This window comes from Somniosus microcephalus, chromosome 14 (assembly GCF_052327205.1).
Source record: "Somniosus microcephalus isolate GS21.2 chromosome 14, FLI_Smic_1.0, whole genome shotgun sequence".
Taxonomy (NCBI): domain Eukaryota; kingdom Metazoa; phylum Chordata; class Chondrichthyes; order Squaliformes; family Somniosidae; genus Somniosus; species Somniosus microcephalus.
The window spans coordinates 6,837,093-6,864,314 of NC_141000.1; the positions used below are offsets into that span (position 1 = coordinate 6,837,093).

Genomic DNA, 27,222 nt, shown 5'->3' on the forward strand with positions numbered 1-27,222 from the left:
GGAAGAACGTGATGACGTCAGAGCTCGGAACCTGCCAGCAGTTGAGCTTCAAACCTTCTAGCAGTTTCCAGAGAGGCTTTCAAGCAGACCAGACCTATTTGCATTGTATCCTACAGTTTCCTGTACAGCTTCGTTTGTTCATTAAATTTTATTGTTTTTGATTCTGAGTCGATCTCAATTCTTCGGCTAGGAACCCCAGTTCCTACACTAGCATGTATTAATATGACTCTCTGTATAACTTGACACACAATTTTCCTCCAGCTGTAACTAGTGAAGCAGATTTTCCCTCTTATCAGGATTTAAGATTCTGTAGGAACGGAGGTTCCTAGCTGAAGAATTGAGATCGACGCAGAGAATCAAAAATGATAAAATTTAATGAACAAACGAAGTTAAACAGTAAACTGCTGGATACAATGCAAATAGGTCTGGTCTGGTTGAAAGCCTCTCTACAACTGCTAGAAGGTTCCGAGCACTGGCGTCATCACGTTCTTCCTGCCGTTGAGGGATCACGTGACGGGTGGCATGATGTCATCACGCGGAGTAAAGGAAAGAAGCCATAGTACAGTTAACAGGTACATTAAAGGTGCAGCCCCCGGCTGCACTACATTGCTGTTAAAGGAATTATAAACAATTGTCCTGAATCCCCTGGTAGCTCCGCCACAATTCTTTGTTAATGATTTGAAAACAAGCTGGTGAATGTTTTTTACAATTTTTTTGGTTAAGTTTCACATTTAAATTATCACGTGATTTTTTTTTTAACACTTCAGGGAGTGAGCTTAGTTCCAAGAGACATGAAGGGCATTATAAAGCATCTGTGCTTTCTTTTGTTTATAAAAGAGAATTGAAAAACAATAATTGTTCATAAATTTATTTTTGCGATTGTAGCACCTTTTTGAATGAAAACTATTGTTTATATATGAAGGGTTAATTATGCAGCTGTGCTATTTATCTGACAACAGTGGGTAAGGGAAATACTATCTTATTTTCAAGAAGCCAATTAAAAAACACTCATTAAACTGTCATTGTGGCTGACCAGAATTTTTTTTTTTAATTCCAAAATCTTTTGCTAGAGAGGTGCATCTCCGCACTTCCTCTTTCAAAAGGATGAGGAGAGATTGGGTTGACTGTATTCACTAGAGTTTAAAAGAATGAGAGGGGATCTCATTGAAACGTATAAAATTCTGACCGGGCTAGACAGACTGGATGCAGGGAGGATGTTTCCCTCGGCTGGGGGGTCTAGAACAAGGGGTCACGGTCTCGGGATAGGGGGTAGGACATTTAGGACTGAGATGAGGAGAAATTTCTTCACTCGGAGGGTGGTGAATCTGTGGCATTCTCTACCACAGAAGGCTGTGGAGGCCAAGTCACTGAATATATTTAAGAAGGGGATAGATAGATTTCTAGACACAAGGCATCAAGGGGTATGGGGAGAGCGGAAATATGGTATTGAGAGAGGATCAGCCATGATATTGAATGGCGGAGCAGGCTCGAAGGGCCGAATGGCCTACTCCTACTCAAATTATTCTATAACTGCTGACTAACAGTGAGCAATGCCACAGGAGGTCTTATGTGATATTTTGTAAGATTAACTGTTTGTCACACACACAATCTTGAGAGATCCTGGTCCACAGCTTCTACACATGGTAGTGTTCTGCTGGCAAGGAGTGAACCAGACCAGCTTCTTCAGAGGCGTGGGGTCCCTATACCTGGGGCCCTGAAAAGTATCAGTTTTACTCCAAGCCATTTGTGAGCCATGCTGGTCAAAAGATCTCGGTCTGAATTAAATGTTGGGTTTAACTTAGTAGCAAACTTAAATTTCCACTGAAATGGAGTTGGTCCCAACTTTTAATACTTATGGAGTTGCTCATGTGAAACACTTATAGCTAACAATTTACTTGCTCCAAATCCATGCACATGGCTGAAAACTGGTATATTACTCCAAATCAAATTAATTACACTGATGTAAAGTTTACATTATATTTATCATGACTGCCCAAACCTGGTTTATTAATGACTTGTGCACATCTAAAATTGCTGTTTGTAAATGCAACTCTTTTCAAACTTTGGAACTAAGGTGATTGATTTCACCTCCGTTCTAAAATCTGAAAAGCGTTGACCATGGTGATATAAATGAAAATAAGGAAATGGCCGACATGATGAATAATTACTTTGCGCCAGTAAACTAATATTGAATCAGAGATAGGGACTCGCCAAAATGAACGTAAGCAAATTAACAGTAATAAAGAAAATAATGACACTAGTGACAAATCTCCAGATGGTTTTCATCCTAGGGTTTTAAAGGAAGTAGGTGAGCACATTCCAGATGCATTAACTATGATCTTCCAAAGTTCTCTTGATTTGGGAACTGCTCCATAAGATTGGAAAATTGCACTTGTCACTCTGCTATTTAAGAAAGGTGAGCGAGGAAAACCAGGGAATTATAGACTGGGTTAGCCTAACGTGTTGTCGGGGAAATTACTAGAGTCTATAATTAAGGATGGAGCAATGTGACCAAGGCTGGGAACTGAAGGCTAAAGGGATATGGGGAGAAAGCAGGGACCGGGTACTGAATTTGGATGATCAGCCATGATCGCATTGAATGGTGGAGCAGGCTCAAGGGGCCGAATGGCCTACTCCTGCTCCTATCTTCTATGTTTCTGAGTGACCGAACACCTTGAAAATTTACAGCTGATCAGAGAGCCAGCATGGCTAAGTAGTGGGGGGGAGGGAGGGTTCAGGCGAGGGGAAATTTAGAAAGTTAGAGAAAGGACGGGGCAATAGTGCAGGGTAGCGATATGGGCAATGCAAACCAGAGTGTGACGGGAAGGGACAGAGCGTACAAACATAAGAGCGCATCAGCAAATAAGGTCAGAGTAGGGAAAAATTATAAGACAAAATTAAAGGCTCTTGTTATGAATGCTGCGTACATTCAGATAAAGATAGATGAATTGATGGCGCAAACAGAAATAAATGGGTATGATCTAATAGCCATGACACAGATGTGGTTGCAATGTGACCAAGGCTGGGAACTGAATATTCAGGGGTATGTGACATTTCAGAAGGATAGACAGAACGGAAAAGTTGGTGGGGTAACTATTAATAAAGGATGAGATCAGTACAATAGTGAGAAATTATCTTGGCTTGGAAGTTCCAGATGTAGAATCAATTTGGGTGGAGGTAAGAAATAGTAAGGGAAAGAAGTCACTGGTGGGAGTAGTCTATAGGCCCCCTAACAGTAGCTACACTGTACAACAGAATATAAATCAAGAAATAATGGGGGCTTGTAAGAAAGAGACTGCAATAATCGTGGGCGATTTTAATCTTCATAGATTAGACAAATCAAATTGGCAAAAGCAGCCTTGAGGATGAGTTCATAGTATGTTCGGGACAGTTTCTTGGAACAATACGTTGTGGAACCGACCAGGGAACAGGCTATTTTAGATCTGTTAATGTGTAATGAAACAGGATTAATTAATCTCACAGTAAAGGATCCTCTAGGGAAGAGTGATCATAACATGATAGATTTCCACATTCAGTTTGAAGGTGAGACACTCTGGTCTGAAACTAGAGTATTAAACTTAAATAAAGGCAATTACAAAGGTATGAGGAGAGAGATGGCTAAAGTGGACTGGGAAAATAGATTAGAAGGTAAGAGTAGAAAAGCAGTGGCAGACATTTAAAGAGATATTTCATGACTCTCGACAAAGATATATTTCAGTGAGAAAGAAAGACTCCGAGAAGGATGAACCAACCATGGCTAACCAAGGAAGTTAAGGATGGTATCAAATTGAAAGAAAAGACATACAATGTTGCAAAGATTAGTGGTAGGCCAGAAGATTGGGAAGATTTTAGAAACCAGCAAAGGATGACCTAAGAGGGAGAAAATAGCTTATGAGTAAACAAGCAAGAAATATAAAAACTGACCGTAAGTGTAAAGTCTGTAGGTATTATGGCGAATTAATACACAGACTACAAGAGTAACTTTAACAGGACTTTACTATTCGAAGGTCAGGGCGAATCTGCCCAATAAATCCTGACACAGCACTTGTATACCGGTGTGGTCACTGTCGGTATTACAGTATACAGCAGCCAAGATAAAGTAGTGCCACACCTAAAATAGTTCTCTTAAAGGTGAACGGTTACATACACTACAATCCTCCCTTTTTAGCTTACAACATACTTATTCCCCATTAAACATAACATCATAACATATATCCAACTTCATGTTAAAACAGTTCACAGATGTAGTCTCTGCGGAAACAGTTCACAGATTCAGTCTCTGCGGGAAACAGTTCATAGATTCAGTCTCTGCGGAAAACAGTTCACAGATTCAATCTCGGTGGATGTGCCTTCCGTGCTTCTTGACTCGGTCCTGACAACACCTCAGTGGTGTAGCAGTTCCCTGTGGTGTAGTCGGTTCACGTTGCTGGAGTGACTCATCCAATAGTCCTTCACTGGACTTAACAGCTTGAACTTCCGTCCTTCTGAACCAGCATTGTTGGCTTGTAAAAACTTGAGTACCTTGAAGTTTTTCTACTTCCAAACTGATTTGGCTCCATTCGAAGGGACCCCGTGCGTGATCTAGTAGTGATGATGATGGTCCAGATGATGATCATCTTCTGCTTCGTCTTTTCCTTTTCTGCTTCTTGGAGACTCTCTGGGCTCCACTGTCAGCTGCCAGCTGCATGCACAGTTCCTCCTTCTCGTCCTCTTTCCGTAGTAGCGCCACCGTCTCCCGATGTTCCTTAGACTTTTTGTGATTCTTCATGGTTTCTGCACTTTGGGAGTTTTCATCACAAGCTGGGCAGAACAGGTCGTGGTAATATTCGGTGTCATCTTGAGCTAGGCCAGTGAGAGGGTCTTCTATTTCCTCCATACCCAGCTGGACATTAGCCAGCTTTTGTTCCAAATCCAGACATCTTTCCTGAAGAGACTTCAGGCGTTCAGCTTCATCCAGCTTTTTCTGGGCTTCCTGCAAGTCTTTTACTAATGACGTCATTTGTGATTTCAATACTTCAACTTCATTCGGAGATTGGTTGATCGGACTATTCAATCTCTCTACTGCAGCAGCTGTTTCAACCTTCTGTTGTTCAACATTGATGTGAGTCAGCGTACTTTTGGCATCCAAGGGTTGCTCTGCTGCCATCTTCTCAGTCTGTGTTGCAACCTCAGCTATTTCAATAACTTTTGGGAGCTCCAAACCTCTCTCCTTTGAAGATTTAAACTCCTGTTCAATTTGTTCCCATTTCAGAGTCTTGTCCTTCAGCATATGAAGGAGTTGGCTGACCGTTAACTCTTCTGACCTCGTACGTTTCCCAGTAGCTGCAGGGCTGTTTATAACCTTGCCCTGGGGCTCCTTTGCTGTTTCTACTTCGCCATCATCCGCAGCCTCCACCATTCGAATTTCCCCACTTGAATCGTCCGGTGATGCTGCACCCAACTTCAGTAGGAGCTCGGAGTTCATGGCGACCAAATCAGTCTTTTCTGCCTGCAATCCACTAACCAGCGCTTTCAGTTGCTGAACCTCTTGCTCCACCAGATTAAAGCACGCACCTTCTGAAACCGAATCAGCTTTGATTCGTTTGGCCTCCTTGCCCCGACGGTTTGTGTGCTCCTGCTCCTTTTTCTCCATCAGCTGTTTCTGTTGTCTTTCCAGGTACTCCCACTCTGTGTCACAGAACTTTTTCATTGCTTTCATCTCTTATTCGAGACGGCAACTCAATTGTTCTAATTGCTGTTGTAATTTGAAATGGAGTTGAGTTCGAGCCCGGTGTTCCTCAGAATTGTGCATATCTGTAAACTGGACAGACTCAGAATTCTCTGTCAAACTATGTTGTTGTTGTTCAGTGGAATTCTGTTCTGAAACTTTGTTCTCCTCTGAAGCATAAGCATTTATGCACTCCTTCGTTTTTCCAACCTTAGTCAGCAAGTCCATTTTAAACTTGTCTTTCGCACCTGGGCTGGTCTTATCGTCATCCGTTTCAGAGTCTGAGCTGATTGTCTTCACTGAGTTCTCACTCATTATTGCTTTTAAATAGTGCCATTCCATGTTTATTTCCCAGATCCACTCCCGTCCCAGAAGTGGTGGACCTCCCTCAGGTAGTACATATAAATACATTCCTTGGTGTTCTTTGCCCCTGTCTCTCGCCTTGACTTTTATCTTCCCCATGGGGTATACTTTCTGCCCCGTGTATGTCTGCAATACGATCTTGGTATCTCTCAAGGGTATGTGTGAGAATAGCCGGTTGTAATCCCTTCGATTTATGACTGATAGGGCTGATCCTGTGTCCAATTCCATTTTCACTTGGACTCCGGCTATTTTTAGCATGACCCAGATAGTTTGCAGGTCAGCTTCCTTACTCACATTGTGAATTCTCAGACTACCCAGTTCCTGAACGGTTGGGTCTGAATCCGAATTCTGTTCATCTGAACTCTTCTCAGCCACCTTGTGTACCTTATTGTACTTTTCCTGCGGTGACTTTTTTTTTGTTGTTGTTGGTCTTCTTTCCTGACCGGCATACCTTAGCTATGTGACCAAGTTTGCCACATTTTCTACATTCCTGGTTTTTAAACCAGCATTGGTTCTGGTCGTGTGTTGTCTTCCCACAACGATAACATTTCGATGTACCCGAAGTAATTTGATCCACACTGAGTACCGCTGCCTTCAGCTGCATTTCCGCTGTGCCTCGCTGCGGCTTCGTGCGATGCTGCAATAAGGACAGCCTTATCAAGTGTGAGATCGCTCTCTTCTAGCAGATGCTTTTGTGTTCCTTCCTTCGACAACCCGCACACGAACTTGTCTCTCAATGCCTCTGTCAGATTTTCCCCACACTGGCAGTATTTCGCTAGTCTACGCAGTTCGACCAAGTATTCCGCGTTGCTTTCCTCTTTCCGTTGCGTTCTCGCATAGAATTTGAATTGTTCCGCCAACATCAGTGGTGTGGGGTTCAAATGATCCTTCAGGACAGCAACAATATTAGCGAAAGTCTGATCCGCCGGTTTAGCTGGTGATAGAAGATGCTTCAATAGCCCGTATGTCTTTGCCCCCATTGCGTTTAATAAGGTGAGAGCTTTATCATCATCTGCTATCTTATTGGCCTCACAATATATCTCGATACGTTCTACGTACATGGCCCAATCTTCCACCTCGGAATCGAAGTTGTTGATGTTACCATGCTTAGGCATCTTCACTATCTCTCACTATCTTTCTGCGAAACAAACACGAAATTTTTCTAACTTTTTTTTTTAAATGGCGGTTTCCCGCGCTTGTCTTCTTCCCCCCGCCCACTTTCAAAATGGCGGTTTCCCGCTTCTGTCGTCTTCCCCGCCTACTGGCGGCTTCCCGCGTTTCTTCCCCTGGCGGGAGGGGTAAGCTTTTCCCTCGGGCGACGACCGCTGGCTTTCGGGGTTCGCAGCCTGCGCGTCGGCTTCAGTGCGTTCCTTGTTCCCTTTTCTCGGCAGGGCAACCGGCGCTGGGTACAACCCGTTGACGGCGAACAGTTTCAGCCGCTGGCTGGATCTCGCTCAGTCTCCCTCGCTCGGGCTCTGTCTCTCTCCCTCAGCGGCTTCCAATCGCGCCTCCCAGCCCTCTCGCAGTCCGGTGCTGTCCTCCCCGGCTGCAGCTGAGTTCCCCGCGGTTTATTTATTTTTATATCTTCCCGCGCCTTACGATCCCGGTCGCAGCGCCTCGTGGCCTCGGTAGCTGCCCGGCCTTTTTTGCCGGTCGCGGTCTAGCTGTCTCGCGACGCCGTTGCGTCTCCCAGCCCGCTTGTACCGTGGCTTCCGCGCTCCACGCTGCCCCAGTCTCAGCGCCTCTGGGCCCGACTTCTGTCCGGCTCCTTTCCCCCGACCGTGGTCGAGTTCACCGCCCTTATCCTCCGTTTATTTTTTTTATTTTCCCTTTACTCACAGTCACCGTGGCCGACTTGCTTCTCGTGCTGATCGGCTCACTCACCACCGTGGCAGAAGGACAATCAGTGCCTGTTGCTGATGGAAGGCTTCGTGTCTGAATTCTTCCTTCTTCCTTGCTCTGCAGACTCGAGTTTTCTCTCAGCAGAACGACGAGGGCGGGTGCCTCTTCTCGACGCTCGTTAACTGCTTCGGAAGTATTGTTGCCGCAGGGTAAGATCGAACTCGTCGCCACTGTAAAGTCTGCAGGTATTATGGCGAATTAATACACAGACTACAAGAGTAACTTTAACAGGACTTTACTATTCGAAGGTCAGGGCGAATCTGCCCAATAAATCCTGACACAGCACTTATATACCGGTGTGGTCACCGTCGGTATTACAGTATACAGCAGCCAAGATAAAGTAGTGCCACACCTAAAATAGTTCTCTTAAAGGTGAACGGTTACATACAATAGTTCTCTTAAAGGTAGAACAGTTACATACACTACAGTAAGAGCTTCTACAAGTATATAAAAAGGAAGAGAGTAGCTAAAGTATACGTTGGTCCCTTTTTAGAGGACGAGACTGGGGCAATTACAATGGGGAAACCAGGAATGGCAGAGGCATTGAACAAATATTTTGTATTTGTCTTCGCAGTAGAGGACACTAAAACATCCCAGTAATAGTAGAAAATCAAGGGGCAAAAGGGAGGGAGGAACTTAAAACTATCACTAGAGAAAAAGTGCTAGGCAAACTTGTGGGTCTAAAGGCTGACCAGTCCCCTGGACCTGATGGCCTGCATCCTAGGATCTTAAAAGAAGTGGCTACAGAGATAGTGGATGCATTGGTTGTAATCTTCCAAAATTCCCTTGACTCTGGAAAAGTCCCAGCGGATTGGAAAACCGCAAATGTAACGCCCTTATTCAAAAAAGGAGGGAGACAGGAAACTATAGGCCAGTTAGCCTAACGTCTGTCATTGGCAAAATGCTCGAATCCATTATTAAGGAAGTAGTAGCAGGGCATTTAGAAAATCATAAAACCATGTTGACTCTTTGCATTATGAAAGGGAAATCGTGTTTGACAAATCTATTAGAGTTCTTTTGAGGAGTTAACGAGCAGGGTGGATAAAGAGGAACCAGTAGATGTACTGTATTTGGATTTCCAGAAGGCATTCGATAAGGTGCCACATAAAAGGTCACTGCATAAGATAAGAGATCATGGTGTTGGGGGTAATATAGATTGGATAGAGGATTGGCTAACTAACAGAAAATGGAGTCTGGATAAATGGGTCATTTTCAGGATGACCATCTGTAACTAGTGGGGTGCCACAGGGATCAATGCTGGGGCCTCAACTATTTTCAATCTATATTAATGACTTGGATGAAGGAAACGAGTGTATTGTAACCAAATTTGCAGACAATACAAAGATAGGTGGGAAAGCAAGTTGTGAAGAGGGCATAAAGGGCCATATTTTCTGATCGGAGGCTTCCTGCGTGCGGAGGCCTCCGAACTGAAAAAATTCTACGGACTTGTCAGAGGGCTCTCGAGGTCCGGATAGTTTTACTCCTGGGCCTCTCCAACTCGCAATGTGCAGGGCCTGCGTATTCCAGGGGTGCATGCGGTTTGCAACTGTCCCTGGGATCACGTGGGCCAGGCCAGCGAATAGGAGAAGGGAATCTCCCTTCATACACTTGACAGATAGACCTGTCAAATATATGAATGGAGATCACTAAAACATTAATTTTTTTTTAAATCACATTTTAAAAATGTGTTGAAATTGCAATAAATTAAATATTTTAAACAAAAATGTAATTTTTTGAAAAAAATAATTTTTTACGGGGCTCCAAATAAACTTCCCTTTTTTAAAGTATTTTTAAATGATAAAGGAGTGGGAATTTTTTTTAAACTTTTTTCAAATCTTACGCCTGGTAAAAGCAGGCTTTACCAGGCGTAAGATTTCTAAGGGTTTTCTGCGGGTGGAGGTTCTCCAGAAAGCAGAACTCTCCACCCACAGAGGCCCTTCTCTAGGGCAGGCGTCCAATTTGTCAAGAGCATTCTTAGAAAATATTATTTGAATGGAGAAAGACTACAGAATGTGGCGGTACAGAGGGATCTGGGGGTCCTCGTACATGAAACACAAAGTTAACATGCAGGCGCAGCAAGTAATTAGGAAGGCAAATGGAATGTTGGCCTTTATTGCAAGGGATGGAGTATAAAAGTAGGGAAGTCTTGCTACAACTGTACAGGGCGCTGGTGAGACCACACCTGCAGTACTGCGTACAGTTTTGGTCACCTTATTTAAGGAGGGATATACTTGCATTGGAGGCAGTTCAGAGAAGGTTCACGAGGTTGATTCCTGGGATGGAAGGATTGTCTTATGAGGAAAGGTTGAGCAGGTTGGGCTTATACTCATTGGAGTTTAGAAGAATGAGGTGATCTTACTGAAACGTATAAGATTCCGAGGAGGTTGGACAGGGTAGATGCTGAGAGGATGTTTCCCCTCGTAGGGGAATCTAGAACGAGGGGTCGTATTCTCAGAATAAGGGGTCGCCCTTATGATCTGGACAGGTTAGGTGATTGGAGAGGAGGAATTCCTCCTCTGAGGGTCGTGAATCTTTGGAATTCTTTACCCCAGAGAGCTGTGGAAGCTGAGTCATTGAATATATTCAAGGTGGCGATAGACACAGATTTTTGAGCAACAGTGGAGTCAAGGGTTATGGGGAGCGGGCAGGAAAGTGGAGTTGAGGCCAAAATCAGATCAGCCATGATCTCATTAAATGGCGGAGCAGGCTCAAGGGGCCAAATGGCCTGCTCTTGCTCCTATTTCTTATGTTCTGATTTGTAATGGGTAGGTCATGCCTGACGAATCTGATCGAATTTTTTTGAGAGGTGACTAAAGTAGTGGACAGGGGAATGTCTATGGACGTTACTTATATGGACTTCCAGAAGGCATTCATAATCCCTCATAAACTGTTAGCTAAAGTTGAAGCTAATGGAATTGAGGGCAAATTATTGACCTGGTTGGGGAATCTAGGACTAGAGGACATAGCCTAAAAGAGCCAGGCCTTTCAGGAGTGAAGTTAGGGAACACTTCTACATGCAAAGGGTGGTAGATGTTTGCACCTCTTCTGCTACAGCAATTGATGCTAGGTCAATTAATTTTAAACCTGAGATTGATAGATTTTTGTTAGCCAAAGGTATTAGAAACATAGAAGATAGGAGCAGGAGTAGGCCATTCGGCCCCTCGAGCCTGCTCCGCCATTCAGTGAGATCATGGCTGATCGTCCAAATTCAGTACCCTGTTCCTGCCTTCTCTCCATATCCCTTGATCCCTTTAGTCTTGCGAAATATATCCAACTCCTTCTTGAATATATTTAATGAATTGGCCTCAACTGCCTTCTGTGGTAGAGAATTCCACAGGTTCACCACTCTCTGGGTGAAGAAATTCCTCCTCATCTCTGTCCTAAATGGCTTACCCTTTATCCTTAGACTGTGACCCCTGGTTCTGGACTCCCTGACCATCGGGAACATCCTTCCAGCATCTAGTCTGTCTAGTCCTGTTAGAATTTTATAAGTTTCGATGAGATCCCCTCTCATTCGTCTAAACTCCAGCAAGTACAAGCCCAATCGACCCAATCTCTCCTCATACGTCATTCCTGCCATCCCAGGTATCAGCCTGGTGAATCTTCGCTGCACTCCTTCCATGGCAAGAACATCCTTCCTCAGATAAGGTGACCAAAACTGCACACAATACTCCAGATGTGGTCTCACCAAGGACCTGTACAACTGCAGCAAGACATCCTTGTTCCTGTACTCAAACCCTCTTGCTACGAAGGCCAACATACCATTTACCTTCTTAACCGCCTGCTGCACCTGCATGCTTACTTTCAGCGACTGGTGCACAAGGACGCCCAGGCCTCGTTGCACTTCCCCCTTCTCCCAATCTATTACCATTTCAGATAATAATCTGCCGCCTTGTTTTTGACACCAAAGTGGATAACCTCGCATTTATCCACGTTATATTGCATCTGCTATGCTTCTGCCCAATCACCCAACCTGTCCAGATCATACTGGAGTTTATCGGTATCCTCCTCACAACACACACGCCCACCCAGCTTTGTGTTATCTGCAAACTTGGAGATATTACATCTAGTTCCCTCATCCAGATCATTAATATATATTGTGAATAGCTGGAGTCCAAGGACCGATCCCTGCGGTACCCCACTAGTCACTGCCTGCCACTCTGAAAAAGAGCTGTTTATTCCAACTCTTTGCTTTCTGTCTGCCAACCAGTTCTCTATCCTATCCAAGTCAATACCTTGCCCCCAATCCCATGTGCCTTAATTTTACACACTAATCTCTTATGCGGGACCTTATCGAAAGCCTTCTGAAAGTCCAAATACACCACATCCACTGGTTCTCCCTTATCTATTTTACTAGTTACATCCTCAAAAAATTCCAGTAGATTAGTCAAGCATGATTTACCTTTTGTAAATCCATGTTGACTTTGTCCGATCCGGTCACTGTTTTCCAAGTGCTCTGCTATTACATCCTTTATAATGGACTCTGGACTCTAGCACTTTCCCCACTACCGATGTCAGGCTTACCGGTCTGTAATTCCCTGTTTTCTCTCTACCACCCTTTTTGAACAGTGGGGTAACATTAGCTACCCGCCAATCCATGGGTACTGTTCCAGAGTCTATTCAATTTTGGAAGATGACCCACAATTCATCATCTATTTCTAGGGCCACTTCCTTAAGTACCCTAGGATGTAGATTATCAGGCCCTGGGGATTTGTCGGCCCTCAATCCCATCAATTTCCCTAACACCATTTCCCTACAAATATTGATTTCTATCAGTTCCTCCCTGTCATTAGACCCTATGTTCCCTGACATCTTTGGGAGGTTATTTGTGTCCTCCTTTGTGAAGACAGAACCAAAGTATGTATTTAATTGGTCTGCCATTTCTTTGTTCCCCATTTATAAATTCCCCTGATTCTGACTGCAAGGGACCTACGCCTGACTTCACCAATCTTTTTCTCTTCACATATCTATAAAAGCTTTTACAGTCAGTTTTTATGTTCCCTGCAAGCTTACACTCACATTCTATTTTCCCCCTCTTAATTAATCCCTTTGTCCTCCTTTGTTGAATCCTAAACTGCTCCCAGTCCTCAGGTTTACTGCTTTTTCTGGCCAATTTATATGCCTTCTCCTTGGATCTTATGCTATCCCTAATTTCCCTTGTTAGCCACGGTTGAGTCACCTTTTTTGTTTTTATTTTTATGTCAAATTGGGATGAACAAATTCTGTAGTTCATCCATGCGATCTTTGAATGTTTGCCATTGCCCATCTACCGTCAACCCTTTGAGTGTCATTCCCCAATCAATCCTACCCAACTCGCACCTCATACCATCGTAGTCCCCTTTATTTAAATTCAGGACCCTAGTCTCTGAGTCAGCTATTTCACTCTCCATCTTAATAAAGAATTCTATCATACAGTATTATGATCGCTCTGACCCAAGGGGCCTCGCACAACAAGATTGCTAATTAATCCTTTCTCATTACATAATACCCAGTCTAAGATGGCCTGATCTCTAGTTGGTTCCTCGACATATTGGTCCAGGAAACCATACCGTATACCCTCCAGGAATTCCTCCTCCACAGTATTGTTACTAATTTGGTTAGCCCAATCTATATGTAGATTAAAGTCACCCATGATAACTGCTGTGCCCTTATTGCACGCTTCTCTAATTTCCCATTTTAATGCCATCCCCGGCCTCCGCCTTACTGTTTGGAGGTCTATATACCACTCCCACTAACGTTTTCTGCCCCTTGGTATTTTTCAGTTCTACATCCTCAGAGCTAATATCCTTCCTTTCAATTGTGTTAATCCCCTCTTTAACCAGCAATGCTACCCCACCTCCTTTTCCTTTTTGCCTATCTTTCCTGAATATTGAATACCCCGGGATATTGAGTTCCCAGCCTTGGCCGCCCTGGAGCCATGTTTCCGTAATCCCAATCATATCATATTCGTTTACCTCTATTTGCGCAGCTAATTCATCCACCTTATTACGAATGCTCCTTGCATTAAGACACAAAGCCTTCAGGCTTGTTTTTTTAACTCTCTTAAAATTATTATTCACTGTGGCCATGTATGATTTAAACCCTTGATTTCTCTGCCTGCCACTTTTGTTTTTCTCTTTCCTGTCTTTTGCTTTTATTCTTGTTTCCCTTTTCTGTCTCTCTCCTCAGGTTCCCAACCCCCTGCCATTTCAGTTTAATCCCTCCTCCAGAGCATTAGCAAACACTCCCCCCTAGGACATCGGTCCCAGCCCGGCCCAGGTGCAAACCGTCCATTTTGTACTGGTCCCACCTCTCCCAGAACCGGTTCCAATGTCCCAGAAATTTGAATCTCTCCCCATTGCACCATTCCTCTAGCCACGTATTCATCTGAAATATCTTTCTATTTCTACTCTGACTAGCACGTGGCACTGGTAGCAATCCTGAGATTACTACCTTTTGAGGTCCTATTTTTTAATTTACCTCCTAACTCCCTATATTCAGCTTTTAAGACATCCCGGTTTTTACCTATATCGTTGGTACCTATATGCACCACGACAACTGGCTGTTCACCCTCCCCTTCCAAAATGTTCTGCAGCCGCTCCCGAGACATCCTTGACCCTTGCACTAGGGAGGCAACACACCATCCTGGAGTCTCGTTTGCGGCCGCAGAAACGCCTATCTATTCCCCTTACAATAGAATCCCCTATCACTATAGCTCTCCTAGTCTTTTTCCTCCCGTTCTGTGCAGCAGAACCACCCCTGGTGCCAGGAAGTTGGCTGCTGCTGCCTTCCCCTGGTAAGCCACCCCCCCCCCCCCCCCCCCAAATCAGTATCCAAAGTGGTATATCTGTTTGAGAGGGGGATGGTCACGGGACCCCTGCACTACCTGCCTGCGCCTACTACTCTGCCTGTTGGTCACCCGTTCCCGCTCAGCCTCTGCCAACTTTACCTGCGGTGTGACCAACTGATCAAACGTGGTATTCACGACGTCCTCAGCATCGCGAATGGTCCGGTATGTATCCAATCGCTGCTCCAGCACTGTAATGCGATCTGCCAGTAGCTGCAGCTGGACACACTTCCTGCACACATGGTTGTCGGGGACACAGGAAGTGTCCCTGAGTTCCAACATAGCGCAGGAGGAGCATACCACGGCACCGGGCTGTCCTGCCATGACTTACCCTTTAATTAATTGCAATTAAATTAAACCAATGAATCCCACCAATTTCACTACAGTTAAATGATATATTTAAGGGCCCTGGTTTACAAACTGTCCCCGCTACACCACAGAGACTTTAAAAACTATAAACCACAGAGTTAACGTTTTAAAAAAGAGAGAAATACTCCCAACCAATCACTTACCTGTTTTGTGGTGACGTCACACCTCGATTACTTTTTACTTCTCTCCCTCCGAGATTGGAGATTAGTACCCCTACCCGCGCCTCGGGCTTACCTTTTTATACTGCCGCCGCTTGAGTTGCTGCCGCTCTGAGGCCTACCCGCGCCTCGGGCTTACCTTTTTATTCCTCCTCATCTCAGTCCTAAATGGCCTACCCCTTATCCTTAGACTGTGACCCCTGGTTCTGGACTCCCCGACCATCGGGAACATCCTTCCAGCATCTAGTCTGTCTAGTCCTGTTAGAATTTTATAAGTTTCGATGAGATCCTCATTCGTCTAAACTCCAGCAAGTACAAGCCCAATCGACCCAATCTCTCCTCATACGTCATTCCTGCCATCCCAGGTATCAGCCTGGTGAATCTTCGCTGCACTCCTTCCATGGCAAGAACATCCTTCCTCAGATAAGGTGACCAAAACTGCACACAATACTCCAGATGTGGTCTCACCAAGGACCTGTACAACTGCAGCAAGACATTCTTGTTCCTGTACTCAAACCCTCTTGCTACGAAGGCCAACATACCATTTGCCGCCTTAACCGCCTGCTGCACCTGCATGCTTACTTTCAGCGACTGGTATTAAGGGATATGGGGCAAAGGGGGGGTATGTGGATTTAGGTCACAAATCAGCCATGATCTCATTGAATGGCGGAATAGGCTCATGGGGCAAAATGGCCTACTTATGTTCCTATGTTGCCAGAGAATGCAAAGTATTAAAATTATGAATAACTTCTAACATTTCTGTTTTTGATGGGGGATAATTCAATGAATTTGTACATCATTTTAAAATGTTAAATGTATGAAGTAACTTTTGAAAAAACTTAAGTCATTAGTGTAGTAAATATCACCAAGCTGTAAATGCTTAATGTTTTCTTTTTATAGTTTTCCTGATGCAAGGTGAGGCCAACTCTGTTCTGAAAAGACATCGAAGACAAAATAACTTCTTTGAAGAGGTGCAGCAGGGCAACATAGAACGTGAATGTCGAGAAGAAGTTTGTACATATGAAGAAGCAAGAGAAGCTTTTGAAAACGATGAAAAGACCGTAAGTTGAAATGTACCAGGAGATCTGCTTGATGACAGGTGGGCTGATGCCCCTGTCATTGAGCATCTGGGTTTGAATGTAGCACTTGTTGGTTGTTAAATCTGCATCATCTGCTACGTGTAAGGTGTAATGAGTTCTTGTCTTCCTATCGAGAGTGGGTCCAAGGCCCAGAGCTACCCATAATTCATAAGAACCAGAGGCATCGTGAGGGGCAAAAGAAATTACGCAGCGAGTTACGATCTGGAATGCACTGCTTGAAAGGGTGGTGGATGCAGATTCAATAAATAACTTCAAAATGGAATTGGATAAATAATTGAAAGGGTGAAAATTTGCAGGGCTCTGTGGAAAGAGCAGGGGCATGGGACTAATTAGCAGCTCTTTCAAAAGAGCTGGCACAATGGGCCAAATGGTCTCCTGTGCTGTATGATTCTGTAATCTGGCAGTCTGGGGCCATAATGGTGAATGAGATGGAAAAGGAAAGTAGATGCTAATGCAACTGCGGGTATTCCTTTGAGATTGGGATTAAATTATGTTCTTGCAGTACCTGGGAGTGCTTAATGCTGGTCTTAGGTATAAAATGTGAGGAAAATATTCTAATCTCCAGCATTGGCATCCATCCACTTATTGAAGACAGAATTGACTCAAACACATTTTTAAAAGTGCCGCAGGCTTTTGTTTTAAATGCTAATTCATCACTCATTTATTCATCATAAAACTGCTGTATTATACTTTACTGACTAGTTTATGTATGCGTAATATGAAATGGATTTCATTTAGATTGTTGCCAAGGTCATGCCTATCATGTTATGTTTTAAAAACGATTATTGTCAAAGTGAGTAAATTCTTCGTTCACGAGTGCAAAATGACCAGTTTTGCAGTGAGCAGGTCAAATGAACAGTGGTAGTAGTTTGGGAGGGAGTATCTTTTTAACTTCAGCTGCAGTTTAATTTCGTGGGGCCATCAGTGGCATTTTACAAGTTTTGTATAGGATATTTCATGGTTGTGAAGGTAATAAATCCCCCCCCCCCCCCCCCCACCTCGCACATGGAAATGGAAAGTGAAATGAGAGTAATGGTATATTTCTTTACAGTCACCAGAGCGCTCGAGTTCAGACAGGGCTATTGTTATAAGAATCAATACCTGAAGGAGAGTTTAGTGGCAATGGAGAAAAAGTTCACCTGCTTAGATTCTGGGATGATAGAGTATGTTAAGGAAGTGATGGTGAAGAAAGGGACTGATAGAGGAGGTAATGATTAGATTACAGTAAGTAGACGTATTAAACGGTAAGATAAGCAGTGGAGTGGCACGAGGAATAATTGTCTGTAGGTTTTAGGTAATGCATAACTTTTCTTGGTCAGCTGAGTGCTTGACATGCATGGGAATCCATTGCCATGCTTAAGAATCGCCAAACCAAACTACTGAGCAATTCATGCTAGTCATTTCTGTTTGCTTGATATGAAGAGCACACCCTTCTCCATAGGGATATACCCAACTTGCCAACCTGTGATAAAGTTTGCTGGGCTTTGCAAGAGTTAAGGTTTGGAGTCCGGTTTTTTTCCCCTCTGCCCATTTGTGTACAGGGGAAGTGCTAGAACTTAATCAGCTATAACCACCCAGCTTTCAGCACTGAGCACTAGTACATTTTCAAGTGTTGTCCAGGAAGACCACCCCATCTGTTGGGCACTGTCTTGCAGGGCTATATTTTAGAAGCACAGAAGGTGACCATTCGTCCATTGTGCCTGTCAGTTCTTGAGGAGAAATTCACTTGGTACCTTTTCCCATATTCTTTTGACATTTTTCTTTTCAAAATTTTTACTAATTTTGATTCCACTACAATTTCTGGTAGGGCATTCCATATCTTAACAATCTTTCACATTAAAAATTCTCTTAATCCTTTTCACTCTTTTGGTGATTAAATTTATGCAATCTGGGTTTCCCCTATTTACCTTATCAAATCCTTCATAATTTTGACCTGTATTGGATTTTCTTTTGACTATTTCTTTTCTAATGTAAAGAGCCTCAGTTTCTCCAGTCTTTTTGCAGCCAAATAAAAAAGATCACCAATCTCGTGACTGGGCTAATCCTCAGCTGATCATCCACAGTGCTCTGGAGTACTGTGGACCTGCCTAGCTCGGGTATTTGTTACTAAGGGCGTGATCTTGCCAGCCCTATGGAGGCGGGACTGCTGGGAAAATAGCAGAATTTGGGGGCGGGTGCCCAACCCGCCTCCATGCCATCTTGCCCAGGAGGCGGGTAGCTGTCACGCGCCGGGTCCCGTCTCCTTGGAGGTGGGAAGGGGATTAGGCAGTTAATGGACATAATAGGATTATCCCCATTTTACTCAAGTGCGGGCTTCCCGACGGCTCCGAACCCCGCTGATCATCCAAATTCAGTACCCTGTCCCTGCTTTCTCCCCATACCCCTTGATCCATTTAGCCTTAAGAAATATATCTAACTCCTTCTTGAATATATTTAATGAATTGGCCTCTACTGCCTTCTGTGGTAGAGAATTCCACAGGTTCACCACTCTGGGTGAAGAAATTCCTCCTCATTTCTGTCCTAAATAGCTTACCCCTTATCCTTAGACTATGACCCCTGGTTCTGGACTCCCTGACCATCGGGAACATCCTTCCTTTATAAGTTTCAATGAGATCTCCTCTCATTCTTCTAAACTCCAGCGAGTATAAGCCCAATCGACCCAATCCCTCCTCATACATCATTCCTGCCATCCCAGGTATCAGCCTGGTGAATCTTCGCTGAACTCCTTCCATGGCAAGAACATCCTTCCTCAGGTAAGGTGACCAAAACTGCACACAATACTCAAGGTGTGGTCTCACCAAGGCCCTGTACAACTGCAGCAAGACATCCTTGCTCCTGTACTCAAACCCTCTCGTTACAAAGGCCAACATACCATTTGCCTTCTTAACCGCCTGCTGCACCTGCATGCTTACCTTCAGCGACTGGTGCACAAGGACACCCAGGTCTCGTTGCACTTCCCCTTCTCCCAATCTATTGCCATTCAGATAATAATCTGCCTTCCTGTTTTTGCCACCAAAGTGGATAACCTCACATTTATCCACGTTATATTGCTTCTGCCCAATCACCCAACCAGCCCAAATCATCCTGGAGTTTCTCGGCATCCTCCTCACAGCACACACGCCCACCCAGCTTTGTGTCGTCTGCAAACTTGGAGATATTACATCTAGTTCCCTTGTCGAGATCATTAATATATATTGTGAATAGCTGGGGTCCTAGGACCGATCCCTGCGGTACCCCACTAGTCACTGCCTGCCACTTTTGGGGGGGGGGGGGGAAAAAGACCCGTTTATTCCAACTCTTTGCTTTCTGTCTGCCAACCAGCTCTCTATCGAAGTCAATACCTTGCCCCCAATCCCATGTACCTTAATTTTGCACACTAATCTCTTATGCGGGACCTTATCGAAAGCCTTCTGAAAGTCCAAAAACACCACATCCACTGGTTCTCCCTTATCTATTTTACCAGTTACATCCTCAAAAGCAGTCTTCAGTTTTTTGTTTTTTTTCTCCCCTCTTTTCTCCTTTCTTCCCTCTCCCCCGAAAATTTGATTTTCTGCCAGAGTTTTTTTTTGGAGGAGTGATTTTTGGCACGTTTGTTTCACTCACCTGTGGCTCTGCTCGGAAGAGGGTTGCCTTCAGAGCTTCACAAGTCTGAGTAGCTACTTTACCCAAGACAGTCATTACAAAGGTTCACACAAGCTGCTGCCTCTAACTTGTTCACTTATCTGAACCCCAATGCTATTGCTCCCTTCGTGCTGTTGTGAAGGCAAACAGGAGAGAGGAATAAAAGGAAAAATAAGCCTCGAGTGAAAAAGGGAAAGTGAAAGGGGGGGTGAAGACAAATGCAAAGGAATCGGGGATGAAATGTCAGGGTAAGCAATTTTCCAGTCGTGTTAGATTAGGTGTTTGGTGCAATGTTTAATCCGATTAATCACTAAAATAATTTCATCACCAACAACCCACTCCTACAAAAAGTTTGACACTCCAATATTGATAAATAAAACAAACTTAGAATATTATTTGGGAAAGTAGAACCACAAGGATATTGCACTAATTGAGAAAAGATGTTTCCACCCAGAGTGACACATTTGTAGTAATTGGCTAGGCAAGCTAGTAGAAACCACTTTTTTTTTTTAAAGAGACCTGTAAAATGTGGTTAGATGCTAAAATAGGACAGCTGGATACTAAAGAAATGAGTTTTAATGGGCTAGATGGCCTTGTCGTCTTGATTTTTTTTCTGTTCCAAATATGTTTATAGCGAAGGGGTGGGAAATGGAGAGCTAGATTGCTTTCAGTGTAAAGCACCCTCCAGAGTCGTCTTGAGTTAAAATCCCCCTCCTTCAGTACCATGTTGGGAGGGGCATGTTTTTAAAAAAAAAAAAAAAAAAATCTTTTTAAACAGACTCCAGATCTCTGCCATGGGGAGTTCCAGTGCAGGGGTTGGTTCTTCCTCACAGGATGGGGTGGGGGGCAGTGTAGGTTGTGGGCAGGCCTTCACTTGTATGCAGCCTAGAAAAATAGCAAAAGCTGCTCGATCAGCTCTGGAAAAAGCTGACTGATTTCTCAGCGTCATTCTCGAGTTGGGCGCTATGAAATGTGAAGGACAGTAATTACATGGGTTTAAACTGCAAGTATTTCCAACATTCCTTCACTTCAAGCGGAGGGAACAGCGGGCTCAGCAGGCCAATTAAGGGCCACCCGACAACAGGTGACATCAGATTGACATTTTCATCTGTCAAGAGCTTTTGACAGATGAAATATCAGCTTTTGACAGCTCTTTGAAGCTGTCAAACACTGACAATCTGTACACTAAGTTAATTCCTTCCCCTCAGGCTGATTTTAGAGATCTCTCCGGAACAGAAAGCTGAATGCTGCAACTTTTGACAGCTTGCGGCCATTCTGCTTTCTGTGCCAGTGAGATGAGGGACTCCCGAGACCTGAAGGAAGGAAGGCTGAAAAGGTAATAAAACTTCTTTAAACACTTTACACACATCAAACACACTTACCTCTGCACTCATGCACCCATCACTCACCTGAACAACGGATATCTGAAACCCTTCAGCCCGACTATCCGCCTCGCTAACTTGGCGTGGTTTGCAGCCGTCGGGAATCCCACACTTCAGGAATAAAAATAGGGATTAGGCTAAAAACTACCTGTTAACAGGCAGTTAATTGGCACTAATCCCCTTCCCGCCTCGGGGAGGCGGCTCCCAGCACAGGTCGGGTATCCACCTCCTTTGAAACTGGCATGGAGGCGGGTTGGGGGCGGGGATGGGTTCGTGCCACCCGATTTCGAGATTTTTATCTGAATCCTAGTTTTTTTTTTTGCCGCCTGTTGCAAAACATTCTGGCAGTCGATTGTTTATTATGTGACTGATATTACTTGTCCGTTAGTGTGTTATGACTCCCACCGGTGGCACAGAAATGTTAACCAAAACTGAATCGAACTACTGCCAACAGCATTGTAGCAAGTTCAAATGCCCTGGAGTAACTTTAAGTTAGTAATCTCCTCTCGGGGTTAGAGATACAGTGAGAGTAAAACTTGGCTATTTGTATTTTATCCATCAGTCACCTGGTTTTGTTTCTATTTCAATACTTAAATGATCTTAACTCTGATTTAGGTAACATTTAAATTGAGCTTTACAATTGATCGTGTAATCCTCAATGATATTGCCTGTGTATTCTCTCTGCAACTATGTAATTTCTTCAATCTCTATATATAACACAAGAAATGGTTTTCATCTCCTGAGGGGCTTCAAGAGTTTTTCAGGCAGTCCTTTATCCTTTGTTTATCCCTCCCTTCTCCTGCCCTTCTGTCCCTTTGCTCCTCTCCTTCCCTTGAGAAAATGTATTGTTTTTCAGATGTTCATAAATTTCCCAGCCCTTCAAGACACAAACGAACAGTCCTCATTGACTTAGTTACATTTTACAATTGTAAATTTTTTTTTAAAGTATACAATGCTGCCTAGCATTGTATTAAACAAGAAGCACAGATCCAGGCCTTTACCAGTCAATCTCTGTAATTTCTTGATGCCAGTGCCTTGCTAGCCATAGCCCTCACGATACCTTCATTGTCTTCTGTCCTTGTACGGATGCTTCAACATATGAAGTCTGCTCAAGGGCTCAGTGCAGCTGGCTATTGGGAAAATCAGTTTGGTTCAAAAGTTCTGTCTGAAATATAGGAAGCACTTGCTGTTTAATTGCATTCCTGTCTTTTACAAAAGGAACTCCTGCAACTTTTTTCCAATTTGAATCACTTTTCCTTCCCATTATGAACTCGTAACTTTGAACAACTGGCATTTGATTAAAATAATTTTTAGTTCATGTTGCACTTTTACTGGTTGTGTAGATTTTATATTATAATGTAGTGTAGAAAGATTATTGCTGAGCAGTGTTTAAAAATTGGTGTAAATCAATTTAATATTGACTTTTTTTTTGTTTTCAGAATGAATTCTGGAAAAGTTACATAAATGGACAAAATGAGGAACAAGGAAGTAGTTCTGGTGTCAATATGGAATCAGTTTATCTTGTGGCTCCTCTAATGGCAGGCCTTCTCATGATTATTATTGTACTGTTTGCTATCTGGCGGTGCCAGGTGAGAAAGGCAAATCGCAGGCAGAATGCTTATGCCCAAACGCAGCACCAGGCAAACCAGCCCACCAGAAACTTATCAGTCGTTGTGTTTGGTTACAACGAGCGTCCTGTCAGTCCATTTGATAGATTACGTACACAGCAACCGCAGGCTGTGACTGCTGATTACGCCAATGGGAATGGACTCCCTGCAGGATCATCTGGACGCTTAAATTCAGATCTACCCCCATCCTATGATGAGGCTATTGGGCAGGTGGAAAATATAAGAATTAGTGATATTGCACAACACAGCGAGGAACCTCCAAAGTATGAAGAAATTGTGACCCCCAGATGTAGCTAAAAATGTATCTGAAGTTGCCTCGTAAGAGGAACAGAATTTTGAAAATTTAATATTACATCTATAATTAAACGTTTGACACTTTCATTATTACAAGTAGGCAGCGTTTCTTGTGTACTGTTTTTATAGTGGTGTTTCATTACTGAACTTCAAAACATGTAAAAATTGCAATTTGATAAGTTAGAGGAAAAAGAAATATGGTTTCTTTAGGTACCTGGTTAGAGAGGTTTGGAGTTGGTACCCTTGTTGGCAGGGAACGAGGATAACATGAAGTAGTCTGCATACGTGTAAACATTGTATTTTTTTTATATTTAATACACTTCTGGTTGATGCAAGTGCTAGTCAAGAGAATTAACATTTTTAATTTTCAAGTCACTTCTTGGGACAGATAAAAAGAAATAACATGATTTTAAAAACTCTAGTTGACTTGTTTTTTTTTCTATTTTTTTTTTTTTACACCTGTTTTGTGCCACAAAGATAGAATCCAACTTTCACTATTTTGTTTATACTTTATTCATCAATCGTCCAGAGCTAGAAATGAACTAGATATTCTGCTTAAAAAAGGAAATAGGATCCTTTCAGGTCATCAATCTTAGTCCATTACACTGAGGAAAATTGTTAGACAATGGCTTGTCTCTGGATTGCCAGCGACAAGGAGGTTTTCAGATTGGTAATAATGAATGAAGAACTGGTCCCCACTGCTGCTGTATTTCAGAGTAGACATTAGGATCTGGGTTACGCAAGAAAAGTTCTAGTGTGCTAAATTGGGTGTGTCTATGGAATATGCCCGTTCCCTCCTTCACCCCTCCCAAAGAAATTACGCATCCCAAACTTGACATTGGTCTTGCTGGGGGCAGGATCCAATTTTAAGGATTGATTTGCCAGCTGACTTTTGTACAACATTCAACCGAAAACTAGCAAATGATAACTGATGTGACCAATTTTTTTTTGTATCTTCTGGTTCTGTATTTTTCCTGCCAGTATCTTTTATAGCTTTTTGTCTTTAGTCAATAGTGCATATACAATGTGCTGTACAGTTTCTTGTACAATTGAATCGTACAAACTACTGTATTGTACCATAAACTGACTTGTTAAATTTGAATGGGTATAATAGAAAACTCTCAATGCATACATTTTCAAAATGCTGTTAATTCCTTTGTAAACTACACAATGAATAATGGACGGTTAAAGAATTGGACATTCATGATCAAGAATTAGCTTTGTTTCCCTTTTCCCCTGCACTGCCACAGAAACTAAGGAAGGCCCCTAAACACACAGGAAATGAATTATCAGACTGATTGTCATTTTAAATATAGAAAGTACAGATGAGTTTTCAACGGTCATGTTGAATATAATACAAGTGGAATTTTTTTTGTTAGTTGGCTCAATAGTTAGTTAAAGTTCTGATCAGATAATTAGAAACACAAAGTATTCAACTATCCATATTCAAAATTACTCTGGTTCAACTAAAAATGCATGTTAACATTAGTTTCTATTTGTAAAATGTGTGTATTGATTGGATGTGGCTAATAATGGAAAAATAACTCTGGACTGTTGGCATAATAATGTATTTTTGAGGTTTTTTTTCCCCAGAGGTACAAATTTCAGAAAACTAATGCAAGATTTGGGGTGAATTAAATATCTTGGGTATATATTAAACTGATGTGTTTAGGTATGTTGAATATATTAAAAAGGGAAAATCTTCATGAAGTGTGGATGGTGTCTGGTGTGCAGTAATACACTTCAACCAAAAGTGCCATTAATGTTGAATATCTCAGGAAACAGCAACTAAAACTGCACATGGATATGATCCTATAATGGCTTTTACCTTCAGTATTTGTGTGAAATAAAACCCTGTATGTAATTTGTTAAATGTCCTCACAAATTAAAACATTGAATAGCACTAGAAACTAAGGATGCTATCTGAACCTAGCTTCAAATGCAGTAAAAATTACTGTCCTAGCTGGGAAGCCTGTTGCTTGATGCTGCGGCAGTGCTGCTTCTCTCCCATGCAAATAGTTACGGCTAGGATCAGTGTAGGACAATTATCCTGGAGTTTCCCTTTACTGGAAAACAACTTGGTGTTTGGATTGTATTGCATTACTTAGTAACTTCAAAAAAAGTTGATTAGCTTAAGATATCCTGCTCAAAAAGGTTACATTTGTACTTTTTTTTTTAAAGTTAAGTTTCTGTTTGAGGTTCCAATTAATCACAGAACTTAATAGATGCCTTCCTCGAGAGGGATGAGGAGGAAAATATAGCTGTTAATATGCCACAAATAGGATTTTAACTGAGCATTGATGCCATCGCATTCAACTCCCATACATTCCTCAATCTGCATTTTATGAAGACTGTTGCAGGTGATGGAATAGAGACATTACCACTGTGTGTAGCCTGGCTTATTTAGATATTCTGTAAATGCTGAAATTTTGGGAGGATGGCGCTGACTTTTTTTTAATAACGGGTGTATGCATTACTATATTTTTGTATTAAGTTCTGATTCAATATTAACGTGCACTAAAGCATTCTGAGATACTGAGTATTACAAAGCTGTGATTTCACATTTATCACGCAAAGCATCCCAAGTAATCAGAAGTAGTGATATAACATGCTAATTTCTTCGCTGTAAAGTGAGTTTGGGGAAAAATGCAATTGTACTCTTGGGGCAATTCTAAACCGTGGACATTTTTCAGTGATCTGTTAATGCACTAATTAACAAAGCTTTGTAATACATGAAGGAAGCAAAATCAAAATAATTAATGCCTTAATTTTATAGTACAGAACTAATTCTATGTAACCTTTTTTGGAAGAAAGTATTCTAATTAGAAAAGGCTTGCTGTTTATATCACCTTGTGCAACAAAAAATAAACTTGGTTTTTAAAAACTCATCTGGTGTCTTATTGTGTTATACCATGTGGTATTTATGCTAGTTGCTACATATGTAAGAAATCACACAACACCAGGTTATAGTCCAACCTGACGAAGGAGCAGCACTCCGAAAGCTTGTGATTTCAAATAAAGCTGTTGGACTATAACCTGGTGTTGTGTGATTTCTTACATTTGTCCACCCCAGTCCAACACCGGCATCTCTACACCATAGTTGCTACATAGGGGAATGTGAAGATTAACAGTTGAATTTATTTTTTTAATAAACTTTCTCCACTGACTATTTGTTTATCACTTGTGCGCTTATGAATGAGCTTATAAAAAATGTTTGCTCTCACTACAGTGTTGTATTGAATAGTCACTTTAGACAACCAACAATTTTAAAATGCCCATGAGCAAACTCGCTGCTTTGTGACCGTGACTGGTTCAATAAATGATCCAGCCTTTCCTTTTCCCCACCCCCTAGGTAAATGAGATTGTGATCATTTGTGGTTCTTATGCTTGCAGCTACATGCTATGTAGAAAATAAGTAGCACTTCTCCATTCTTGTGAACGGCACATACTCCTGATACCAGTTTTTTGTGGCTTGGAAAGAAACTGGTAATATAGCAGATGTGCTCATTTCCTATACATGCCTGATTCACAAGTTGCATTTCCATTTAAAGTAATTTTTTTGCAGTTTGCTTCCATTTATTTTGGAGATCTAGCAGTAATTTTTAAACTTGTACTATTTTAGTATAAAACTATTTTGATTTATTTAAACACTGAACAAAGAAAGCATTTTCACATGCAGTATTTAGCACCCATTATTTGCAGTATCCAACATACTGGGTTTCAAAAAAAACCTATCCTGCAGCAAATGGTTTTTCTGCCGATGCGGCACTTAGATGAATGTTTGTTTGTTTTTGCAGTAGATTTGCTGAAAAAACTTTCCACAGCTCTGGAGGAGAGCAGAGTGCCCTGACTCATTTAAAGAATAAACTGGA

General features: G+C 42.5%; 1 protein-coding gene across 3 annotated transcripts in view; it reads left to right on the top strand.

The window, feature by feature from the left end:
* Nucleotides 1-26,236, top strand: part of prrg1 (proline rich Gla (G-carboxyglutamic acid) 1) — a 92,956-nt gene extending 66,720 nt beyond the window's left edge. For all 3 annotated transcript variants that reach the window (XM_086006185.1, XM_086006186.1, XM_086006184.1), the window contains 2 exons: nt 16,226-16,386; nt 22,868-26,236. In XM_086006185.1, coding sequence (XP_085862311.1) covers nt 16,226-16,386; nt 22,868-23,353 — 647 coding nt within the window. In that variant the 3' untranslated portion in view covers nt 23,354-26,236. The remainder of the gene's footprint in view (nt 1-16,225; nt 16,387-22,867) is intronic.
* Nucleotides 26,237-27,222: the final 986 nt, after the last annotated feature.